The sequence below is a fragment of the Orcinus orca genome, chromosome 5 (genome assembly GCF_937001465.1).
Source record: "Orcinus orca chromosome 5, mOrcOrc1.1, whole genome shotgun sequence".
In the NCBI taxonomy this organism is placed as follows: Eukaryota; Metazoa; Chordata; class Mammalia; order Artiodactyla; family Delphinidae; genus Orcinus; species Orcinus orca.
Window position 1 is genome coordinate 146370382 of NC_064563.1, and position 22522 is coordinate 146392903.

The window sequence follows — 22522 nt, forward strand, 5'->3', positions numbered from 1 at the left end:
TGTTTCTGAACTCATTTTATGAATTGAACATCACTCTGATACTAAAGCCAGACAAAGACAATATAAAAAAAGAAACAACTAAAGACTAGTAATCCTCATGAACTTTGGCATAAAAATAATTCATAAGATATTAACAAGTAAAGTCCAGTAACGTGTAGAGAGAAGACTATTTAGTGACCAAATGGAGCTCGTCCCAGGAATGTGAGACTGGTTCACCATTCAGAGATCAGCCAGTGAGACGCACAATGTGATCATGTCAAGTGATGCAGGAAAGCATTTGACAGAAGTCAACAGCCAGTTATGATTAAAAACTCTCAGTGAAGCAGGAATAGAGGGGAACTTTCTTGGCCTGATATAGGGAAACTACAAAAGAACCCTGCAGCTCGCATCATACTTAATGGCGGAAGACGGAATGTTTTCCCCCAAGTTTGGGGATAAGGCAGAGATGTCCGCCCTGACTCCTCCTGTTCAGCTCTGTGATGGACGTTTAGCCAGTTCACTGAGGCAAGACAAAGAAAGAAAAGGCACATCAGGTTAGAAAGGAAGAAGTGCAGCTGGCTTTATGTACAACTGACACGATTGTCCACATATGGAAAATCCCGAAGCACACAAAGGACCTCCAGAACTAAATAAGTGAGCTTAATTAGGCCACAGGCTGCAAGGGCAACACACGGAAACCAATCCTGTTTCTCTACCAGTAATGTACAATTAGAAGCTGAAATTAAAGAGAAAATACCACTTTCGAGAGCTCCAAAAAAATGTAGGTATAATTCTAATAAAGCACATACAGAACCTTTATGTTGAAAACTATAAAATGCCCATGGAAGCAGTCAAAGGAAACCTAAATGAAGGGCATACCATGTTCATGGATTGGAAGACTCAACATAGTAAAGATGGCATTTCTCCTAAAATTGCTCTATAGCAATTACAATTAACGTTGTAGCAGGATATTTCTGTACATATAGACAAGTTATTTCTAAATTTTATATGGAAGTCAAAAGAACTAGACCAGCTAAAACAATTGTGAAAAGAAGAATAAAGTTGGAAGAATCAGTCTACCTGATCTTCTCAGTGGAGAAAGGTGGAGTTTCCAACAGATTGTCCAAGTTGGAACAATTGGACATCCACATGCAGAGAGAAGATCCTTGACCTAATCTCACATCCTTTACAAAGATCTACTCAAAATGGAGTATAGATCTGAAAGTAAAATTTAAAACTGTCCAACTGGTGTTAACCATACAGTGAAATATTATGCAGCCATAAAAAAGAACGAAGTACTGTTATATGTTACAACACTGATGAGCCTAGGAAACATCACGCTAAGTGAAAGAAGCCACACACCAAAGGCCACACAGTGTGTGACTCCTTTCATATGAAACGTCTAGAATTGGCAAATCTGTAGAGACAGAAAGTAGATTAGTGGTGGCCTGGGGCTGGGGTTTGGTGGAAAATGGAGAGTGACTGCTAACAGTTACAAGGTTTCTCTGGGGGATGAAAATATTATAAAATCGACTGTGGGGATGGTTGCACAACTCTGTGACTATACGAAAATCCGTTGCATTATAAACTGTAAATAGATGAATTGTGTGGCGTGTGAATTATATCTCAGCAAAGCTGTTATATAAAACATTGCATATGTACATAGTAAAACATTTTCATGAAAGTGTAGAACACATCTTTTAAATTTTTCCCCCCAGGCATCCGCTGTTTCCACTATTAGCTTTGTTGTTTGAAAAATGTGAGCAGTCCACACAGGGCTCGGAAGGCACAACTTCTGCCAGCTTTGACGTGGACATTGAGAGCTTCGTAAGGAGGCAAGAGAAGGAAGGAAAGCCCTTCTTTTGTGAGGATCCAGAAACTGACAACTTAGTAAGTAACATACATGGTCTTAATTTTTATTTCTTCTAAATTTAATCTGTTCGATAAATTTTAAATTTCTAATTAGAACTTCAGATTGTTTGTGGCTCTGCCGAAGGGGAGAACTGTACAATTCGTGAGATAATTTTCCGTGTGTGACTTGAATGTCGCCAGGTCTCCAGCCTTCTCTGTTGACCCCTTCCTGTAATAATCCAACAGGATGGCTTGAGCCTGCATCCTGAGTGGGCTGGGGGTTCAGTCCCTCCTGTATGTTCAGGAAGGTCCACTGGGGTCGGCGTGCCCTGTGTCTTGCTTCCTGGGAACGTGTCTGGGCCCAGCTTCAGGTGTTGGCTCTTCCCCGATCGTGGACCACAACTTTGTTCTCCAAGACAGCTCTGTCTGGAGGCTGGCACTGGTGGTGGGTGACAGACTGTGGATGACTCGGAGTGGCCTGTGAGCACAGAGCAGGGACGGGCCTATCAAGGGACCGACACCCCTTACGGCCTCCCTTAGGCTTCCTGTCTGAAGCCAGCCTGGCTCACGCGGGTGCCCCCCTCCCAGGTCCAGTGCTCCAAAACCTTGGGTTCTCTGTGCTTCCCGACAGCAATGGAGAGTTCGTTGGGCTGACATCACTGCTATGCCCAAGGGGAGTGGCATCCTTCAGCACCGGGCAGCCCTGGCAGCCTGTGTCTGGGGCTGGATTCCCACTAGAGTTGGCCAGCTCCCAGACCAGAGCCCTAGGCCCCTCATCAGCAGGAAAGGGTCTTTGGAAAACTTTTCCCTGAATAAACTGCCGTGGTCTTAGGTGTTACTGTTTTTAATTTTTCATTAATATTCCACCCTTACAGCCAAATAGATTTTATAGGTGAGTTGTCTGACTTTGAGTCTGTCTCCCCGTCTTCGAAATGGGACCAACAGTGCCTGCCTTTTGGGGATGAGGGCCTGATGCTCTCTCTGCCTCCGCATCTCTGTATGCGGCCATCAGCAAGGAGGGAACGGGCGTAGCCAGCATGGGCCAGGTGGGCAGGGACCAGGGCTCTCCTGCCTGGTGCCCTAGCACAGGGCCTAGCAGAGCTTGGTACTTAGTAGTCATTCTCACTACTCGCTGGCTGACTGGTTGATTCCACAGAGATGTGTGAACTGTCACCACCAAGGTCACGGGGAAGGAGCTGAGTCTTAGGTTGCTCGTTCACAGGAAGTGGTGTTTATGGTAATGGTTCATCACTAGTGTCCGTTATCTACTGCTGGGAGACGAATTACCCCCAAATGTAGTGACTTTGTATAAAACCGAAGAACTTTTAGAAAAATTGTAAGAGAAATTCTTTAGGATCTGGGGCTAATCTAGGGGTAGGCATAGTTCTTAGACTTGATGCCCAAAGCAGAGTCCATTAAAGGCAGAGTTGGTAAGTTGAACTTCTTCAACATTAAGAACCACCCGGGAGGTGCGTACGGACTCATCCCCATTTACAGATGAAGGAGCAGTAGCGGGGGGAGGGTGAGTCGCTAGGTGAGGCCAAGGTCGAGGCCCGGCGGCTCCGGAGCTGTGACCGCCTCTGTCCCTGCAGCCACGTGGAGCCGAAACAACAAGCCACAGGTCGGTGGGGCTGGAATGCTTGGTGGTTCTGCGTAACATCTGGTGTCTTTCTCCTCCTGTTACTGGCGGTACAGGTGGCCTTGGCTGGCTCATAACCAAGCTGAGTCATTACCAAGCTCATAACCAAGGAGAGTCGTGTGGTGATAATGATAACTTACCGTCATGCTCCCTTTTTCTGGTCTGAAAGTCTTCATTTTCTTGCTTCTAGATGGTAAAAGCAATCCAGGTTCTGCGTATTCATCTTCTTGAGCTGGAAAAGGTTAATGAACTCTGCAAAGATTTCTGCAGTCGCTATATTGCTTGTCTAAAAACGAAAATGAACAGTGAAACTCTCCTGAGCGGGGAACCTGGCAGCCCGTACTCCCCTGTCCAGTCCCAGGTATTTACGGCGGGCCCTGTGCTCCTGCTTGGTCCCTGCAGCGTCGGCAAGGGTGAAACGTGCTGATGTCTGAGGCCGCAGCCCTTTCAGATTGTGGGGCTGCCCTCGGCTCTCCTGCTCTGAGGATCCTCTGGGTTTCTGAACGTGGCCTGTGCCGGGAATGTGTTCCCTCAGGCCAGAGAGAGAGCCCACCTGGGCTTCCTGGGTGAAAAAGGGAGGCTTCACTCTGTGTCCTGGATCCTGGACCCCATGTTTCTGGAGGCCAGTGTACCAGTCATTTCTTTCTAATTCTTTTCTTTTTAATGAACTTTTAAGATTGTGGTAAAACACAAATAACACAAAACTTACCATTTTAACCATTTTAAAGTGCACAGCTCAGTGGCATTCAGCACATTCACATTGTTGTGCAACCATCACCACCGTCCTTTCCAGAACTTTCTCACCTTCCCAACCTGAGACCCTGTCCCCCTGCAACACTGACTCCTCACTCTCCCTCCCCCTCCCCCCGGCCCCTGGCCCCCACTATCCTGCTTTCTGTCTCTGTGACCTTGACTAATCTTGGTACCTCATGTAAGGGCAGTCATACCATGTTTGTCCCTTTGTGTTTGGCTTATTTTCCTTAGCATAATGTCCTCAAGTTCATCCATGTTGCAGCACTGTAATATTTAGCCATTCTGAAGGGGTGTAGTGACATTTCATTGTGGCTGTAATTCGCATTTCCCTGATGGCCAGCGGTGTTGACCATCTTTTCATGTGCTTATTTCCCATCTGTGCATCCTCCTTGGTAGAAGGTCTGCTCGTGTCTTTTGTCCATTTTCTAATTGGATTTTTAAAAATGGTTGACCTTTGAGAGTACTCTAGATGCAAGTCCTCCATTGGATATATGGTTTGCCAGTATTTTCTCCAAGTCTCTAGCGTATCTTTCCATCCTCTTAACAGGGTCTTTTGCAGAGCAAACCTTTTTCATTTTGATAAAATCCCATTTATCAAATTTCCTTTTATGAGTCATACTTTCAGTGTCAAGTCGAAGAGCTCTTTGCCTAGCCCTAGGTCCCAAAGATCTTTCTCTTATTTTTTTCCTAAAAATTTTACATTTAAATCCATGGCCCATTTTCAGGTTTGGGTTTTTTTGCCTAAGTTCGTCCATTTGCTCCAGCACCGTTTGTTGAAAGGGCTGTCCTTCCTCCATGGAATTGCCTTTGCACTATTGTCAAAAACTAGTTGGTCATACTTGTAGGCCCTGTTGCTGTGTTCTCTGTTCTGTCCCATTGATCTGTGTATCTAGACCATATAGTCTTGATTCCTGTGGCTATATAAGTCTCAAAATCGGGTAGACCGATTCCTCCTACTTTATTATTTTTCAAGATTAGTTTAGTTATTCTAGTTCCTTAGTCTTTCCACATGAATTTTAGAATAATCTTGTCTATATCTGCAAAAAAATGTTACTGAGGTTTTGACAGGAGTTGCATTAAACCTGTGTGTCACCTTGGGGAGAGTTGACACCTTTACTGTGTTGACTCTCCCAGCCCACAGTTGCGGCGCTCTCTCCACTAATTTACTCTTCTGTGATTTCTTTCATCAGTGTTTTCTCGCTTTTGACATAAAATTCCTGCACACGTGGTTTTAGAATTATACCTAAGTATTTCACTCTTTTGCACAATCGTAAATTTATTATATTTTTAACTTCAGAATCCATGCCAATATGTAGAAATCCAGTTGATTTTTGTATCTTTATCTTGTATCCTGGGACCTGGCTGAACTTGCTTATTAGTCCGAGGAGATCCTTTTTGTAGATTCTTTAGGATTTTCTACCTGTTTAGTCTTGTCATCGGCAAATAGGGACAGTTCTGTTTTGTCCCTTCTGATCTCTACACTTTCTGTTTCCTTTTCCTGCCTTACTGCTCTGCTGGAACATCCAGGACTATCTGGAATGGGATTCAGGGGACATCTTTGCCTTCTTCCCAGTGTCGGGGGAATAGTGGTAGGTTGGTTTTTTTTTCTAGATGCTCTTTTTCAGGTTGAGGAAGTTCCCTTCTAGTCCTGTTTTTCTGAGGGTTTTTATTATGCTGAATTTTGACAAATGCTCTCCTGCATAGATTGATATGTGATTTTTCTTCTTTTGCCTGTTAATGTGGTAGAGTTACATTACTTGATTTTTTTGAATACTGAGCAAGCTTTGCATTCCTGAAATAAACTCCACTTGGCCCTGGCATGTAATTCTTTTTGTATAGATTCCTGCATTTTGTTAAGCATTTTTGTGTCTATATTGAGGGATATTCGTCTGTAGCTATTTTTTTTTTTTGTACAGTCTTTGGCTAGGTTTGGTATCAGGATAGTATAAGCTTCATAAAATGAATTGGAGAATGTTCCCTCCTCTTGTGTTTTCTGGAAGAAATATGTAGAATTGGTTAATTGTGTTAATTCTTCTTTAAATGCTTGGTAGAATTCTCTGGTGACACTACCTAGACCTGGAGATTTCTTTTTTGGAATTTTAAAATTACTAATTCAGTTTCCTTATTACTTAAAGGGCTATTCAGATTATCTGTTTCACGTTGGATTTTGTCTAAGACGTCAAATTTACGTGTGTCGAGTGGTTTACAGTAGTATTCCTTTTTCATCTTTTGATATCTTCAGGGTCTGTAGTGATCTCCCCTGTTTCATTCCAGATATCGGTAATTTGTTTTTTTTCTCTTTTTTTCTGTCCGTCTTACTAGAGGTTTGTCACTGTATTGATCTTTGCAAAGAAGCAGCTCTTATTTCATTGATTTTTCTGGTTTTCTGTTTTCAGTTTCATTGATTTCTGCTTTCATCTTTCTTATTTCCTTCCTTCTGCTTGCTCTGGTTCCATTTGCCTCCTCTTTTTCTAGGTTCTTAATGTGGGAGCTTAGAATACTGATTTGGATTGCTTAATTTTTATCCTGACCAAGTTTATGTAGCAAGCTTCACGTAGACCTAGCAAAGCTTATACGTTCAAGTGGATGTGATAGCCCACAGGGTAATTGTCTTTGAAGGCTCTCTACTTAGGCTGTTTAACCGCTCAAGCATCTGGGTGCCTGCTGTGTGCCAGACCCCGTGCTGGATGCCGGGTGCAGAGGTCCGCCCCTCGCCGGCTCCCAGTCCAGCCATCACAGGAAATGGATACATCGGCCCATTTGCATCTGGCTTCAGATGGGTAGATTCTCCGACATGGTGTTTACGGACACTTGCAGGGAGCCTGCAGTAGGCCAGGCCCAGACCCAGCACCCCACAGACGTGGACACTGGGGGCTCCGGCGTGCTCTGTGCTGTGGGAAGGGCAGGTACAGGCTGTGCCCCCGGGGGGGCTCCCCAGCCTGTGGCATCATCTTTTGAATAGCTCATCCTGTCCAGGAGGCTTTGGTTCTTGGAAAACTCTGAGCCAAGTTGAATGGAGAAGGTGTGTGACTCGATCAGGTGATTTTAGTCTTCCTAGTTATACCTCCAGGGCTGTAGGGTGTTTAGTATGCGGAGGAGGTGAGAGATCATCTTTTGGAAGCTAAGCTGAAACTAATACCTCAGTGTTGATCACATTTAACACGCAGTCAGTTCGGCACCTCTTGCTTCCAGATACATCTGTAACGCAAGCCTTACGAAGGCTTGTCCTCTGATGATGCTCTTTGCCTCAAGCGTCTTTCCTTTACTGATGATGCCATTATGCCACGTGTTTTGGAGTTTTAAACATGGGTTTTCTGTCTTCTGATAACATAACCCGTTCGCTGTGTGTTCATGACTTACAGCAGGTTCAAAGCGCCATCACAGGCACTCTCAGCCCCCAAGGAATCGTGGTACCAGCATCCGCTCTGCAGCAGGGGAGCGTCACCATGGCAACAGTGGCAGGTATGACGACAGAAAAAGGGACACTTGCCTCGAGCTTTTGCAGAAAGAAGGCCTTTATATTAGAATGAAGAAGTGCATCACCGTGGTTTCTAATTAATGCCAGTTCCCGATACAGGAGTGTCAATGTCTAGAGCTCTTTGAATGCCTGGTTCTTGTTCATTCTCAGTAACAAATATTTTATACAAATTGTGTTTCCCTCTCAAAAAATATTGGCAGGAAAGGTTTTATATGGGAGTTGAAAATATATAGCAAAAACGAACAGAAATTTTCAAATAACATAGTTTTTAATTGTGCTCTTAGCAGCACCCGGAAAACCTTAAGCAGCGTCAGAAGTCGATGATAAGCAGGTGAAAATGCAGCCTTAGCGTTAGTGTTACTTGTCTCGGATGCACCAGGGAACTCTGGAATCTGTCCTCTTCCTGTGATGGTTTTTCTTGTACGTTGCACATACAGAACCATCATGAAAATGGAATGGGCACAGAAGGAGGGGGAGAAAGTAAACTAAAACCCTCCCCATAATCACACAAAGGGAAACCTCCGCAGGAAGATGAAAGCACGTTGGATGAAAAAAATAACTAGAATAACAATATTTGTTATCTAACACCTTTGGCCAAGTCCTTTAATACGTGCCAGGAAATGGAGGCGAGCGAAGCAGGGGACTCACAGACCACCCCCAGCCGCCCCGCCCTGTGCTGTCTCACGAGGAGCCCTGGCTCACGCGCCCCGCCCACCGCCCAAGTGAAGCGTCAGCTAGCCAAGTGCTGTTGGCCGTTCGAAATGATTTTCAGAGCTCATAAGCTACAGATTTTGTTCTTTCGGTGAGCACACCGAGAAGAGCGGTTATAATCGTTAGGACTGGAGAGTGATTCAGCTTTTCGTGTTCCTTTCTAGGGGGCACAGTCTATCAGCCGGTCACAGTCGTCACTCCCCAAGGCCAGGTGGTGACACAGGCGCTGTCGCCCGGCACGATCCGGATCCAGAACTCCCAGGTCCGTGAGCTGGCCCCGCGGGGTGCTTGGGGGTGTGTTAGCACAGGGACGGGGGCACAGGCGGCCCGGGCTCCAGCCGTCTCCTTGGCGTGAAGGCCATGCGGGCGGTCTCCAGTTAACCTGAATGTCGGTGTCGTGCGTTTTCTTCACGGTTCATCTTCCACATTGTTGCAGAGTTCAGAGAAGCCTAAGGAAGGAGGAAAAGGTCCCTCCCCGCGAGGGGCCACTGCTGTCCCGTCTAACGCGGGGCTGTGTGGTTGTCTCCGCTTCAGCAGGGCGGAGGCTGCGTAGACGCACCCTGCCCGGACCCCCGGACGTTCACCCCGACCCAGGCCTCCAGCTGAGGGGGTGGGCTTGGGCCGGCAGAACGCCAGCGCTGGCAGTGCCGTGACGTGCTCCGACCTGGGGGTCGTCTTACCCTCCCTGTGCCTTTGTGGTAACGCGAGACCAGTCCCCTCTACGTTCTAGGGATATACACACACATTTTTTTTAATGTTTTACACTTAGCTAGGTTTAAATCAGAAGCAGTGTTTTCGCCATCAGTTCTTACTGAAGACCATTGATTCATTCTTTATGTTATTCTTTGTCTTTGGCCTGCACAGATGCTTTGTACATCCTCGTTAACCACTTTGAGGCCCGGCCTTGGGGATGTCAGTGTTTTCTTAAATCAGAAGCAGGTGTGAGAGGGCCTGGGGCAGGGGCCGCCTGGGCACACCTGAGGCCAGGACACGAGGTGGCCCCCAGGCCCAGCCACCCAGCGCCGGCCCGCCATCCCTGGCCAGCCCGCCGTGCCTGAAGTTTTCCATTTACAGTGGCTGGGAACAGAAAGCTGGTTTTCAGAGCGTTTCCTGGCCTCACAGTGAACTGTTTTTAGCAGAAGGAAACACTGTGAAGCCCAGTGCTTACTTGTACAGTGGAGGCTCATTCGTTCTGCTGTTTAAGGAAGAATTTCACCGAGTTTACATAGCAGACGTGCAGAGTTTGGGTCACGTCCGCGGAGCCCCTGCTCCCTGAGGCTGCTGGCCAGGAGCCGCCTCTGCTCTGGTCCTCAGTGACCCCGCAGCCCACCCTGCACTTGTCCCCTCCCAGTCACAACCCCGGTGTCTGTCCCTTGCAGGGCGGCAGGGCTGGGGAGCTGGAGAGACAAGCCCCGCGCAGGGCGGGCGGGGGGTTTCACAGAAGAGTAAATAGACAGGCTGGGGCCCGGCTGGGGCCTTCTGTGACCAGGGAGCCCACGTGTGTAGGTACGTGATCCTGCAGAGCTGTTGTGGTCACTCCGGGCGTTTTTCCTTCTCATTTGGCCGACGTCTGGGTTCTTGCTGGGCTGCAGGTAGTTAGGGTGAGTCCCTCAGCAGTGACGGCTTCTGTGTTCTAGAAACTGGAGGTCAAGAGAGCGCGCGGTTGTCTCTGACGGCGCACGGCGGTGGCCGGCCCCTCCCCGCGCCGGGCGCATTGGCCACGGGGGCGTTTTCTGACCTGGCACCGGTCACACGGAGGAGCCGGACGCTCTTCCTGGGCTGCGCCACCTCTACAGAAGGGTCCCCCGTTGTGCTCGCAGTACATACTCATTTAAAAGCATTTTTTTCCGAGAAAATAAGAAGTAGCCAGGGCAGTGAGACTCCACTGATTTCTCCTCGCCCCACCCTGCTCCCCTTTCCCGGGTTAGTCTTATTTGTACAAAACCGTTATTCGTATGGGTCGGGGTTGTGCTGTTGTCTGACGTGTGACAAGTTTTCGTCTCCTTTTCGCGATTTACAGTGATGCTTGACTCTCTGGTATCAGGTCGCCCTGTGCCCGCGTTGCTGAGAGGCCTGGACCAGACTCACAGCAGCCCCCACCCTCACCTTCGCTCCCCTTGGGTGACCGCTTTCAGGCCTCCTGGCCATTGCTTCTGCTGTTCCCTCCGTGTTTGAAATAAAATCCCCTCCCCTAACTCACCCGTACAACCTGTAGCTTGGGCTTTCTGTCCTGCTGGGGGCTGTGCTCTCTCCCGTCCCCTCCCTGGCCAGGATGCCGTCCACGTAGACACAGTGCAGCTGATGCGTTTTCATTGTGAACATCCTCATGAGCGTGTAAATGCTGGTTTCTGCTGAGCTGCGTGTGTAACCGTGACCACGCTGCGGGAGGTAGCAGCTGGGTTCTCCCCCACCCACCCCTGCACAGTTTCCACGGCGTCGGCGGCTGAATCCTCACGGATGCCTAGCATGCTTTCAGTGTCCCTGTCAGGTAGCTGGTCGGGGCCGCGTGGCCTCGGGGCTCTCGGCCTCCTGGTCTCCACCTCGGCCGGGCGTCGTGCGTCGGGCATCCGGCGCGTCACCCTGAGGAGCCCCTTCTCCGCGAGCCCACGTCTTCTACTTTCTAGGCTTCACTGCCCCTTCGAGAACTTGCGGAGAAAACATGTGTGGGAGGTGCCTCGTGTTGGGACTTAGCAAACCTAGAAGTGACTTGGTCTCATCCTTGACACGCAGTTGGTTTGCATGTACGATTCCAGGTCGGGAAGGGGCTCCCCGGGTGCCGTCAGTGTGTTCTAGCAGCCGCGCTGCCTTCGAGAAGGTCAGTGTGGGCTCCGCTTTCCCGTCTTCGGTGTTTTCTCCTCTGTCAGATGCGTCTCTTTCACCTGAGTTTTTGGCGCGGGTCTTGTTTGTCGGCTGCGCTGGGCACTGCCAGGGACCTCGTGTCCTTGAGGCTGGGACATTTTCCTGACCTCTCTGTGACAGCCCCGCCCCCGCCCCCAACCTGCACATTCTCTCCTTCCAGAGCCCTTACTGATCGGACGCTAGACCTTCTGAACCGAGTCTCTCGGTTTTTCTGTATTTGTATTTGTACCCCATTGTCTACTTTCTGTCTGCTTTCGAGAACTTGCCTTTTATCTTCCAACGCATCTGTTAGGTTTTACATTTCAGTGTGGTTGTAACTTCTGAGGCTCGTCTTGGCCCACTGTGCTCTCCTACCCTTGGTTCACGGATGGTTGGCACGTGCTTTGCTTTCTGCACTTGCCCTGTTTCCCCCACGCACGTCATACCATTCATTTGCTTTGCTGTTGGCTTTTTGTGATGGAGGCGCTCAGGTGTTTGGGGGCAGCTGGCTGTCCTTCTAAATGTAAACACGAGGCACTGGAATGCTCTTTGGTGCTCGTCAGGTGCTGCGCTTTGGCGGGCCGGCTCCTCTGTGGCCTGGCCTCCAAATTCTGCGCTCCCTCAGCCTTTTCTTCCTTCATTTCCCCGGAGCAGGACTCTGATCTCTTGCTTGGGGCGGAAGCACAGTTGCAGGGGCAGGAGTGGGCGGGGTCTCCCACCTTGTGTGCAGATCTTCTTCACCCTCGTTCTGGCCTCGCCCCTCCTCCCACCCTCGAGCTATGCTCGGTCTTCAGCCTCTGGTCTGTTGCTTTGGGAAAGAGACCCCGAGTCTCTGCAGGGCTGGGGGCAGATCAGTCACCCGCAGAGAATGATGGGGAGTGGTATGGGGGCCCCACTGCTCCTTAAATGGGTTTTCACCCAGTTTCCTAGGCTTTAAATCCCCCTGCCACGCGCAGGCTCAGCTTTGCTGGAGGGCGGTGGGCCGGTTGGCCGGTCCCCCCGCAGGCCCTCGGCTTCGTTGGCCTCCCCAGGCCCCCTTGGTGGCATCTGTGAGGTCGAGTCATGTGGCCAGCTGTCACTTTCCCTGTTCATGAGTCCACATTTGTTTTAACCCTGCACAAAAAAAGCAACACTGAAAATGAAATACATGTCACATTGCATGAAGAAGGTCATGTATTAAATTGAGGCAAACACAGCAGACAGGTTCCATTTTGGCCCTAGTGGAACTAGTTTTAAAAGCCCATTTTTCATTCTTTTTCCTGTTGCACACAAGTGTGAGCATACAGGCATTTGCTTAATACTGTTCAGTCCTTGGGGCTTCCCCGGCGGTTCAGTGGTAGAGAATCCGCTTTCCAGTGCAGGGGACACAGGTCCGGTCCCTGGTCGGGGAACTAAGATCCCACATGCCGCGGGGCAACTAAGCCTGCGCACCACAACTACTGAGCTCACGCATCTCAACTAGAGAGGCTGTGTGCCGCAAACTACAGAGCCCACGCACCCTGGAGCCTGCGCGCCACAACTAGAGAGAAGCCCGAGCGCTGCAACGAAAGATCCCTCGTGCCTCAACTAAGACCCAACGCAGCCAAAAATTAATCAATCTTTAAAAAAAAATACTGTTCAGTCCTTTAATGAACAAACACATGCATTCCAGAAAACAGTTATGCTCTTAGTAATAATCTTAGGTTTTAAGAAATTTTAGTTAGTGGTTGTAATGTCTCCTTTAAGTCATAAATTCTGTCTGTTTAGATGCTGGTGTTCAGTCTTTTTTTTTTTTTTTTTGCGGTACGCGAGCCTTTCACTGCCGTGGCGTCTCCCATTGCGGAGCACAGGCTCCGGACATGCAGGCTCAACAGCCATGGCTCACGGGCCCAGCCACTCCACGGCACGTGGGATCTTCCCGGACCGGGGCACGAACCCGCGTCCTCTGCATCGGCAGGCGGACTCTCAACCACTGCGCCACCAGGGAAGCCCTGGTGTTCAGTCTTTTAAAGAATTATCCAAAATGATGTAAATCTAGAGGAAGAACAAATAATAGATACCTCTCCAAAATAAACTTCCAAGTCCTGTAAATGATGTTTATGACTGTATTATACTGAAACTGACCTACAGAAGTTGATGCGTATTTATTGATCTTTCTTTTTTTTAGTACACCTTTATTGGAATGCAGTTGCTTCACAATGCTATGGTAGTTTCTGTTGTACAACAGAGTGAATCAGCCATATGCACACATGTACCCCCATGTCTCCTCCGTCTTGAGCCTCCCTCCCTCCCACCCTCCCTGTCCCACCCCTCTAGGTGGTCACACAGAAGTTCTAAGGTAAAGCATGGATCACAGTGGAGAGGTCCCGATGTGTCTGTGTGGAGGCCCCAGCGCGGGGTGTTGGTTTTCTCCCTGGTCTGGGGGATGAACGCCACTGGCACCATCTCTGCAGCCCCTGGCTGGACGCCTGGGGCATGATGCTCTTTCCTCGTGTTTGTGTGAGCGGACGGACGCTCATCTAAGGGGACTTACACACGTGTCCTCTCCTTCCGAGATGGAATGAACAGGCTGTATCTCAGGCTCTTCTCAGGGCGAGGGGGGCAGTGTCTTGAGTGGCCGTGGAGCCGTCTGGGCAGAGATCATCGCCTTGGCCCCTCTGCTCTGTGGTCGCTCTGTCCGCACTTTGTGTGTTTCTTTCTCTCCTGGCTGGGCTCCTCTAGTTAGTGGCCCTTCCAGCTTCCCTGTCCATCCTTGTCGGTTGCTTGAATCCTGCTCCAGGCCAGGAAATGGGCTGTTGTCTCATCTGTCGCCAGAGGAGACAAGCTGAGGACAAGTGTGTGCGAGGGCGGGGCTCGGCTGCGTGCAGGGTGGGACACTCGGGGCTTCTCGGTGCCCGTCCCACCTGCATCGCCAGACAGGGGGCCCCTGCGCGGCTGAGACGCGAGTATAAAGGGTTACAACGCGAGGGGCCACATCCTCGGAAAATCAGCCCTACGGGGTCCCAGTGTTTATGCCTTTCCTGTAAATAAGACACGTAGCTGTAAGATCCTTGGTTATTCTCTACACCTGCACTCATAAGCTACTTGGGTATGTCATCATTTTCAATGCTTTCTAACGTTATTTTTCAATTGTTTAAAAGCTTCAGTTACAGTTAAACCAGGATCTCAGCATCTTGCATCAAGATGACGGTTCATCTAAGAACAAGAGGGGGGTCCTGCCGAAGCACGCCACCAATGTGATGAGGTCCTGGCTCTTCCAGCACATCGGGGTGAGGACACACGTGCTCTGCAACTAGCCAGACCTCCGTGATGCTTTCTTTCTGGCTTATTTTCTAGAAAAAATGGACTTATGTGGGCTGGTAGGCCTGGGTTTAAGAATCGGTGTTCTGTTGACTGTCCATGATGGGTCGAGCACAGGACAGAAGGGAGGGTTACCCAAAAGCTGGTGACAGGGAGTAAGTTCAGCCGCTGTTAACGGTACGCGCCCGTGAGAGAAACTGCCCGTGGAGGGTGCCTGCGGGGAGGTGAGGTTGATGAGAGAAGTGGGCAGAGGAGAGGTGCTCTGGGGCAAAACCTTGGAAAGTAGCGATGTTTGATACGTGGGATTTGGGAGGGAGATGAGGAGTCGAGCTTGTGGACGGAGGGGCGGCACGTGGCCGTGACCGTGAAGGGGAGCTTGGTGTGCCTTAGGCTGCGCGCCCCCTTTCCTCACCTGGACCTCGGCACGTCCCCCTGAAGCCGTCCTGTCTCAGGGTGCACGCTTGCCCACCGATTTCTGGGAAAGGCTGGCTGGTTCCCCGCCTGAACCCAGTCCCCACGCCCCCGACCTCGGGGGAGGGTGTGACCGCGAGTAGCTTCCAGGAGTGACAGCCTTCTCGCTGCTGCTGTGTTGGGAAGGACCGGGCTGGCCCCGGGGGGCGCGGTAGGATGGAGGTGGGAAGGTGGGCGCACCGCTGGGGTACGGCCTGTGCGGGCAGAGGGAGGGGCCCAGGCGGCGTGCGGGCGGATGCGGAGGTCCAGAGGGTCTGGAGGGCCGGGAGGGAGAAACCCCTTTCCGCGGACCTGTCCATCCGCAGCCCCGGCCCGGCCGCTCCTGAGGGCTGAGCTGGTCGGCCCGGACCTGCGCCTGGGCGTCAGCGCTGCCGTCACCCGCTGCGGCCGCGTCCTCACTGCCCCGGCCTCCCCGCCTCCGCCCCGTGCGCCGTGGTGCCCTCGGGTCTCCGCAGCGCCCCTTTGCCCCTGGGGGCGCCCCCCGCCCGGGCTGCGGCCGCGTCCGTGCCTGGGCGCCCGCCTCCATCCTCACCCGGCTGTTGCCTCCAGTCCCCCTGGGGTTTGGCCCTGGTCGCTGCTGAGACCCCTTCCTCTGCCCGGAGCTGGGTTCTGCGGGCTGTGCCCCGGCCCGGAGGGGGCGGCTCACGTGCCGCGGGAGAACGCGGTCGTCATCGGCAGTGCGACCCCGCCTAGAAGCTGGTCCTAGCGAGGGTCACGCGCAGTGGAGACGTTTAGGGACAGAATGTTACAGTGCTGTTTGCTGCCATAATGGGAAATGGGTTGGTGTGGGCGTTAGGAAGGTTGTACAGCGAGTTAGCACGATAAGCGAGGGCCAGAAGCACTAGGAAGCTGTAGGTACGTGGACGTAAGTGAAAAAGTAGAACGTACGTGTTTCTAAATACATTGTGAGTATTACAACTGATAAATGTGTCTGTAATGTAGTGATTGGACTACAACACAAGTAAGTGATGGAATTGGCTATTTTCCTGTTAAGTTTCCTTTAATGTTTTAATCATTTCTAAAATAGACCCTGCTCAGAGGTTCAATTAAAATGCCTCTTTTTTTCCTATGAAGCATTTCCTGTGTCTTCTTCTTGACCTCATTTCTCTGAAATACTGTCCTTTCCTTGTAGTTTTCCTGACACTCTAGGCAGCACTCACTACTGTTTTGGTGGGTTTTTGTTTTGTTTTGTTTTGTTTTGTTTTCTGGTTTGTGTACTTGCTTCCTGCCCCCTTTTTATTTTACGAGCCTTTGTTTTTTCCAGTACGCAGACCTCTCACTGTTGTGGCCTCTCCCGTTGCGGAGCACAGGCTCCGGACACGCAGGCTCAGCAGCCATGGCTCACGGGCCCAGCTGCTCCGCAGCATGTGGGATCTTCCCGGACCGGGGCATGAACCTGTGTCCCCTGCATCGGCAGGCGGACTCTCAACCACTGCGCCACCAGGGAAGCCCCTATTTTACGAGCTTTTTAAAGGACAAGAACAATATTTCTGTTTCCATAAACTCTCCCTTGGGGCCAGATGCTCACCTATAGAATGAAAGTGAGTCACTGTGGGTTAGTGTGAGGAGTGGGACCACTGCTGTTGAGATAAATGCGGTTATATATCCCAGAAGGCATAGTGCCCTTCCGGACACACGGAATGTTCGCTTAAAAAGCAAAAGAGACCCCCACCTCCTTACTTTGTCGGTGCCAGTCACTCCCTGGGGTCCTGCTCGGTGCAAAATAAGGGCCTTCAGTGCGTGCACGTTTTAGAGTGAATGTCGTACTGGTTTCTACAGGCAGATGGTAACCGACCTTGGAGAAGTTGTTTGTTACTGCAGATAGAAGTTGTTTTCCTCTGGTTCGTCTGTGAATTTTGGTACAAGCGTACTGCACTTTATTGCGCTTCTCAGATGTTCGTTTTTCACAAACTGAAGGTCTGTGGCAACCCTGCGTGGACCACATCTATCGGTGCCATTGTTTCCAGCAGCGTTTGCTTACGTCATATCTCTGTGTCACATTTTGGTAATTCTCTCAATGTTTCAAACTCTTCCATTATTATTATATTTGATATGATGATCTGTGCTCAGTCATCTGTGATGTGACTTTTGCAAGAAGGCTCAGATATGGTTAGCATTTTTTAGCAATAAAGTATTTTAAAATAAGGTGTGTACATTGTTCTATTAGATGTAATGTTACTGCACACTTCATGGACTCCAGTAGAGCCTAAACATAACTTGTATATAACATTTTTGGAAACACAAAAATTCGTGACTCGCTTTATCACAATAGTCTCTTTACTGAGGTGGTCTGGAACTGAGCCTGCAGTATTTCCTAGGTGTGTCTGTATTTATTATACTTGTGGCATTTTCTGAGTGAAGTATTTCGGTCATACGTGAAATGAAGAGTAAATAGCAGACACCCCGTCCCCAGCCCTCAGTTCGGTTCTCTGCCAGCCGCACACGCGAGTCTAGTGACGCCGTAGGTGACACCTGTGCATCCCAGTGTCAGCTCGTGCTGGCGCTTCCCGTGACGGAAACGTGTCGCCTGAATGTGACGGCCTGGAGCAGCCCCATCCGCTTCCTGCCTCCTCTTGTTCAGCCGGCCCAGGATGCGGGGAGGGTGTGCACTGCCCTGCTCAGTTTCCTCATCGTAACATCACGGTGGCGGCAGCTCTGTGTCCGTGAGGAATCAGTGAATCTCCGTAGGATGTACAGGGGTGACCTGCGCGCTCTGTCTTGCTGTGGGTCGAAACTCAGCCATTTATCTGCTTTAAATGGTTGCAGTTTATGGTCCTTGAATTACACCTGTAACATTGATACAAAGCCATAGATTGTGTCGGGTGCTTAGGGCAGCAGCTGGTGCAGCCCAGGAGCCCCTCTGCGTGCCCCGCGCCCTTCCCCTCGCCGTGGCCTTTGAGTGTGCGGACTCCTGTCTGCGTCACACCTCTGCCTGGGCTTTCACTAGCTGCTGCAACACCTGTGTTCTTGGGCTGCTGGGAGAAAGGCTTCATTTGTTTTAGGCATTTCTGGAAAACATGATGAGACTGAAGCTAGGTTTTAGCTGCAAGCACCCTTGACGCCGGTTTTTACTAACGATTGTTTGTGTGCCTCTGTTTCACCAGGATGATCTTGAGTTCCTTTTTAAAAGCTGGAGCTCACGGTGACCCTTCTTTTTATTTTCAGCATCCCTACCCGACAGAAGATGAGAAAAAACAGATTGCTGCTCAGACAAATTTGACGCTACTCCAGGTGAACAACTGGTAAGCTGTCCCTGCTTTCCGAAACGGTGCCGTCCGCACGGCGGAGCACCTGCAGGCCTCACGCCAATAGGTAGTAAATTTTGGTTGAAGTACATGAGTTCTTTTAACTAGCATTCCTGTGTTATCAGAGTCTGGAATCGGGGGCAGCCAGGTAAGCGTAAATCACACACACTTTCACCTTAAATTCTCAATGCTCGGGACCCCACTAAGGGCCTTTGGCCGACATCCCCCTCCCTCGATTAGAAATGGGTTTCTCCAGGGCATTAGCCAGCGCCCCTCACCCCAGCCTCCACTCACAAACACCATGTTTCTGTGGACGAGCTCCTCTGGGCGGTGGATGGCCGAGGTGAGTTCCCCTCACCCCGGTGGCCCCTCCGCACCCCTCACACCTTTTGAAACCCGTGTCACTTGTTCAGCAGTGACTGGGGGAGGGAGTCCCATGGCCGGCCGGCCGCGCGGTGGTCCTGCCCCACAGCAGGCCTCAGGGTCCTGAGAGGGAAGCGTTTCTTTATGAAACACCCTGTTCTGCTTCTCGTGTCACATGGCAGTGTGGACACGTGGACCCTGACCGTGATGGTTTTCCCTTACACAAGAGGCGCTCACATCACTGAGCGGCGTTGAGGTCTGGGTGTGCACTTGCGTTCTGCTTGCAGTCATTTGCCTCATTTTTATTTACTTCTTATTCAGATGTAGGAATTGATTTCAGGTTAATGAAATTGGCTCGCGTAAAAGAAAAGGAAATACAGATTCTACCACTTGTAAACATTGTTATCTTTTCATTTTAACTGTTAAAATTTAAACTTGAAGGTCAGGTGAGTTCCAACATAAATGATAAATTCTTCCGTTTTGGGCAGTTGTGTATGCAGGAGGTATGCTTTGGCGTTGCATCAGGTATTTCCAGTATCTTGCACTTGGGCCAGTACTTTTTACTTAGCTAGCCATAATAGACCATACCCTTTGAATCAGCTCCTGTTAGACCTTTTAGATAGAGTGTTAACAGGAGTTCAAAGGTTTCGAGTACTGTGTGGCTGTGAGTTTTGTAATGTCTTAGCATGTTCTCCGTTATTTTCCTGCGGTCCCACGTAGAGACTGTGTCTGGTTTAGTGATGGATGGATTGAGGGATGAGAGACGCAGAGGTGCGTCTCTGGATGTTCTGGTGTGTTTGTCGCCAATCAGCCTTCTCCTCGCTATTTGTTCCTCATTCGTGGGCTCCCTGCCCTTCCCTAAGTTGCTCCTCTGCTGTCTTAAGAGAACTGTCTTATCTAGAAGGTTTGACCTCAACTTTTAATTTTGAAATTCATCACAGTTTAAAACATGACTTTTATAAATTCTAAACTTTCTAAAGTCTTTTAGTTAATATTTGAAGCTATTTTTACCTCTTCTGACTTTCTTTCCTTTTATATTTGCAAAAATTATATCTTGGAGCGAGATTGGACAACACTCATCGTTAGCTTAGGCCTCTGCCTCGTAGCAGCTTTGACAAAGATGGATAAAGAGACAGATTGAAAGGTAGCAGCGGGTGCCCCTTACCCAGGTGGCGCTGGGGTCGGCGGTGAGCTTCCGGGGAGTCCAGCTCACGCTCAGCTGCAGGGACCAGAGATCGACGCTGAACGAAGCTCTGAGGCGCCAGCCCGGTCATTTGTATTATTAGAATATGTCCTAGTGCAACTGTAGATGTTTTTGAATCTTAGGACTTTGAAGTTAGGCAACCTCAGAGCCGGACATCTGTCCACACTCAGGGCTTGGCCGGGTGGGACCCTCAGATAGGAGACGCACAGCCTGCAAGGCCTCGGGCGTCACGACTGCAGGGCGTGTAGTTTTGCTGCTTTGACCTTCCTCTTCCTCAGAGAAAATCATGCCGCATTCACAACGTTGACAGTATCATCAGTGTCATTATGAATAGCAGTTTCACCGACAGGGAGACGTCGGTTACAGTGGAGGAAAGGCCCCATGGAAGAGCTGGTCTGTATTCAGATGAATCACTTTAAAAGCAGCCCTGTTCTCTGGACATTTAGATAATATGCGTGTCGTCACCGAGTGCTGCTTCTAACAGGGAATACGTGTTCCTGCTCGTGTGGTTCGTCAGGCGGGCCTGTGACTGCCCTGGGCGACCTCGGAAAGGCCGTTTTGACCTGTTTCCTGCTCGCAGGTTCATCAATGCGAGAAGACGAATCCTGCAGCCGATGTTGGATTCTAGTTGCTCAGAAACTCCAAAAACAAAGAAGAAAACTGCTCAGAACAGACCCGTCCAGAGGTTTTGGCCCGATTCCATCGCCTCAGGAGCCGCACAGCCAGCCGCCAGCGAGCTGACCGTGTCCGAAGGTGGGGACCGGGCCCGGGCCTGTGCCCTCGCAGCCGGTGGGCGGCCGCTGTCCTGGGGGCTGGGGGGGGGGGGGGGGTGTGAGGCTGTGAACCAAGGGCAGGCAGTGGTCGTTCTGCATCTGACCACGAGAGAGCGCTGGTCCCGGTGCTTGTTAGGGGTGCAGGTGTGCCCGGGAGAGCCGGGTCCCAGGCCAGTCCCCCGAGGTCCCTCCCGCCTCTTTCTGTCCCTCCTGCTTCGGTGCAGCGAGTGGACGTGTCGTGCGCTCACCGCCTGGCGCTTCACCCTTTCTGTCCCTGCGGCCCTCACCCAGCTTTTCTTCTTCCCTTTGACCCGCGTCCCCTCATCACGGGCCGCTGCTTCTGTGTTTAGTTGACGAGCATCTTCTGTGTGTGTGAGTTCCTCACACTTAAGATGGTTGTGTGTGTGTATTTTTAAATGTAATAAGTTGTGTTATTATCGCATTCTTACCTTCTCGTTCTCCTCTTACGTTTTCCGCTCAGCAGTTTACTGTTATTCAGTTGGGAAAGTTTGGGGCCATTATTTCTTCAAATATATTTTCTGAGCTCCCCTCCCCCAGGGGCTCCAGTTGCCCCTATGATAGGGCGTTACAACTCACACAGTTACTGCTGCTTTCTCCAGGATTTTGGACTCTTCTTCTCTGTTTCATCCTGGATAGTTTCTCTGTTTCTATTCTTAAGCTTCCCCAGGCTTGTGTTCTGTGATGTTTAATCTTCCGCTAATCCCATCCCTGTGTTTTTCATGTTGGACATTGTCTAGAAGCTCCGTGGGAGCTTTTGTATCTTTCACGGTCTACTGAAGTTTTGAACAAACAGCACACAGTCTCCAGTGACTGTTTTGATGACCTCCTCTGCTACTTGTAACATCTGTCAGCTCTGGGCTTGTTTCTGTTGACTGAATTCTCATTATGGGCTGTTTTCCTGCCTGTTTGCGTGCCTGGTAATCTTTGACTAGAGGCCAGACATTGTGGGTGTGACCTTATCGGGGGATGGGTGTTTCCGTGTCGCTCCGGGTCTCCCTGAGCTATGTTCTAGCGGTCAGGTTACTGGGCACTCTCTGATCCTCTTGGGCTTTGCTTTTGCAATTGGTTCTTGCCTGGTGGTCCCGGCAGTGCTGGGTCCTGGCCTGCTTTTCCCCCTCGACAGAGGCAAGACCTGTCAGTGCCCGGCCCAGGGCCTGTGCTCCAGGGTGTGTCCAGTCCAGCTCTGCCAGCTCTGGACACTGTGCTCTGTGATCTTTGGGGCTGATTCTCTTCCTGGCCTCGGTTGTTTCCTGCACACATGCACTCATCTGTCCTCTGCCAATGCTCAGGGTGTCCCAGAGCCGGGCTGGCCCTGGGCTCGGAAGGGGCCCCTCACGGGATGTGCCTGTAAAGCCTTGGCTTCTTTATTTGGGTTTTGATAGGCAGTGGCTTTACCTTCATACTTAGATCATTTGTATTTTCCATTTTTGTTTTCCTTTTTAATTCAAGGATTAGTTAGAAAGGTTTTTTTCCTCTCTCTCTCCCCCTCCCTTGCCCCACTCCTGGAAAAGGCAATACCTATCCACTGGGGAAGAACTTCAGGCAAGGATATCCAGTGAGAAGTACTCTTTCCTCCACCCTGGCTTCTTATCTTCTCCAGAGACAACCCTTAGTACCAGTTTCCCGTGGAGGCTCCCAGTGCGTGTCTGATGCCGTGGTCTGTGCACAGACAAGAATGAATGCGTGAATGAATCATTTTTAGAAGTTCCCTAAGCGTAACGCTGCATGAATTATGTAAACCCCAGATGACACCTTCTTGCTGTCTTCACCCGCTGGTGCTGTGCAGATTTTTATGGACGGGCACATGTGACCCACCATGTGGGGTTCCCTAGCGCAGCGCCGTCCTCGGCCCAGCGTGTCTCATCGGCGTCCCGCTCGCGGGCCCTTGGTGCTCTTCCCCCTCCGCTGTTGGCTGGG

General features: G+C 50.3%; 1 protein-coding gene and 1 long non-coding RNA gene across 14 annotated transcripts in view; one reads left to right on the top strand and one right to left on the bottom strand.

Moving 5' to 3' along the window:
* PKNOX1 (PBX/knotted 1 homeobox 1) overlaps positions 1-22522 on the top strand; it is a 50212-nt gene that overhangs the window by 24080 nt on the left and 3610 nt on the right. For 11 of the 13 annotated variants that reach the window (XM_004264596.3, XM_004264595.3, XM_049710407.1 and 8 more), the window contains 7 exons: positions 1698-1869; positions 3660-3830; positions 7585-7684; positions 8576-8673; positions 14369-14497; positions 18165-18241; positions 20392-20564. In XM_004264596.3, the coding sequence (XP_004264644.1) occupies positions 1698-1869; positions 3660-3830; positions 7585-7684; positions 8576-8673; positions 14369-14497; positions 18165-18241; positions 20392-20564 (920 nt within the window). The remainder of the gene's footprint in view (positions 1-1697; positions 1870-3659; positions 3831-7584; positions 7685-8575; positions 8674-14368; positions 14498-18164; positions 18242-20391; positions 20565-22522) is intronic. The other 2 variants (XM_049710410.1, XM_049710411.1) reach the window with 2 other exon arrangements.
* The window catches only part of LOC125964524 (uncharacterized), a 186146-nt gene that overhangs the window by 16524 nt on the left and 147100 nt on the right, over positions 1-22522 (bottom strand). The gene's annotated exons all lie outside the window — the stretch shown is intronic.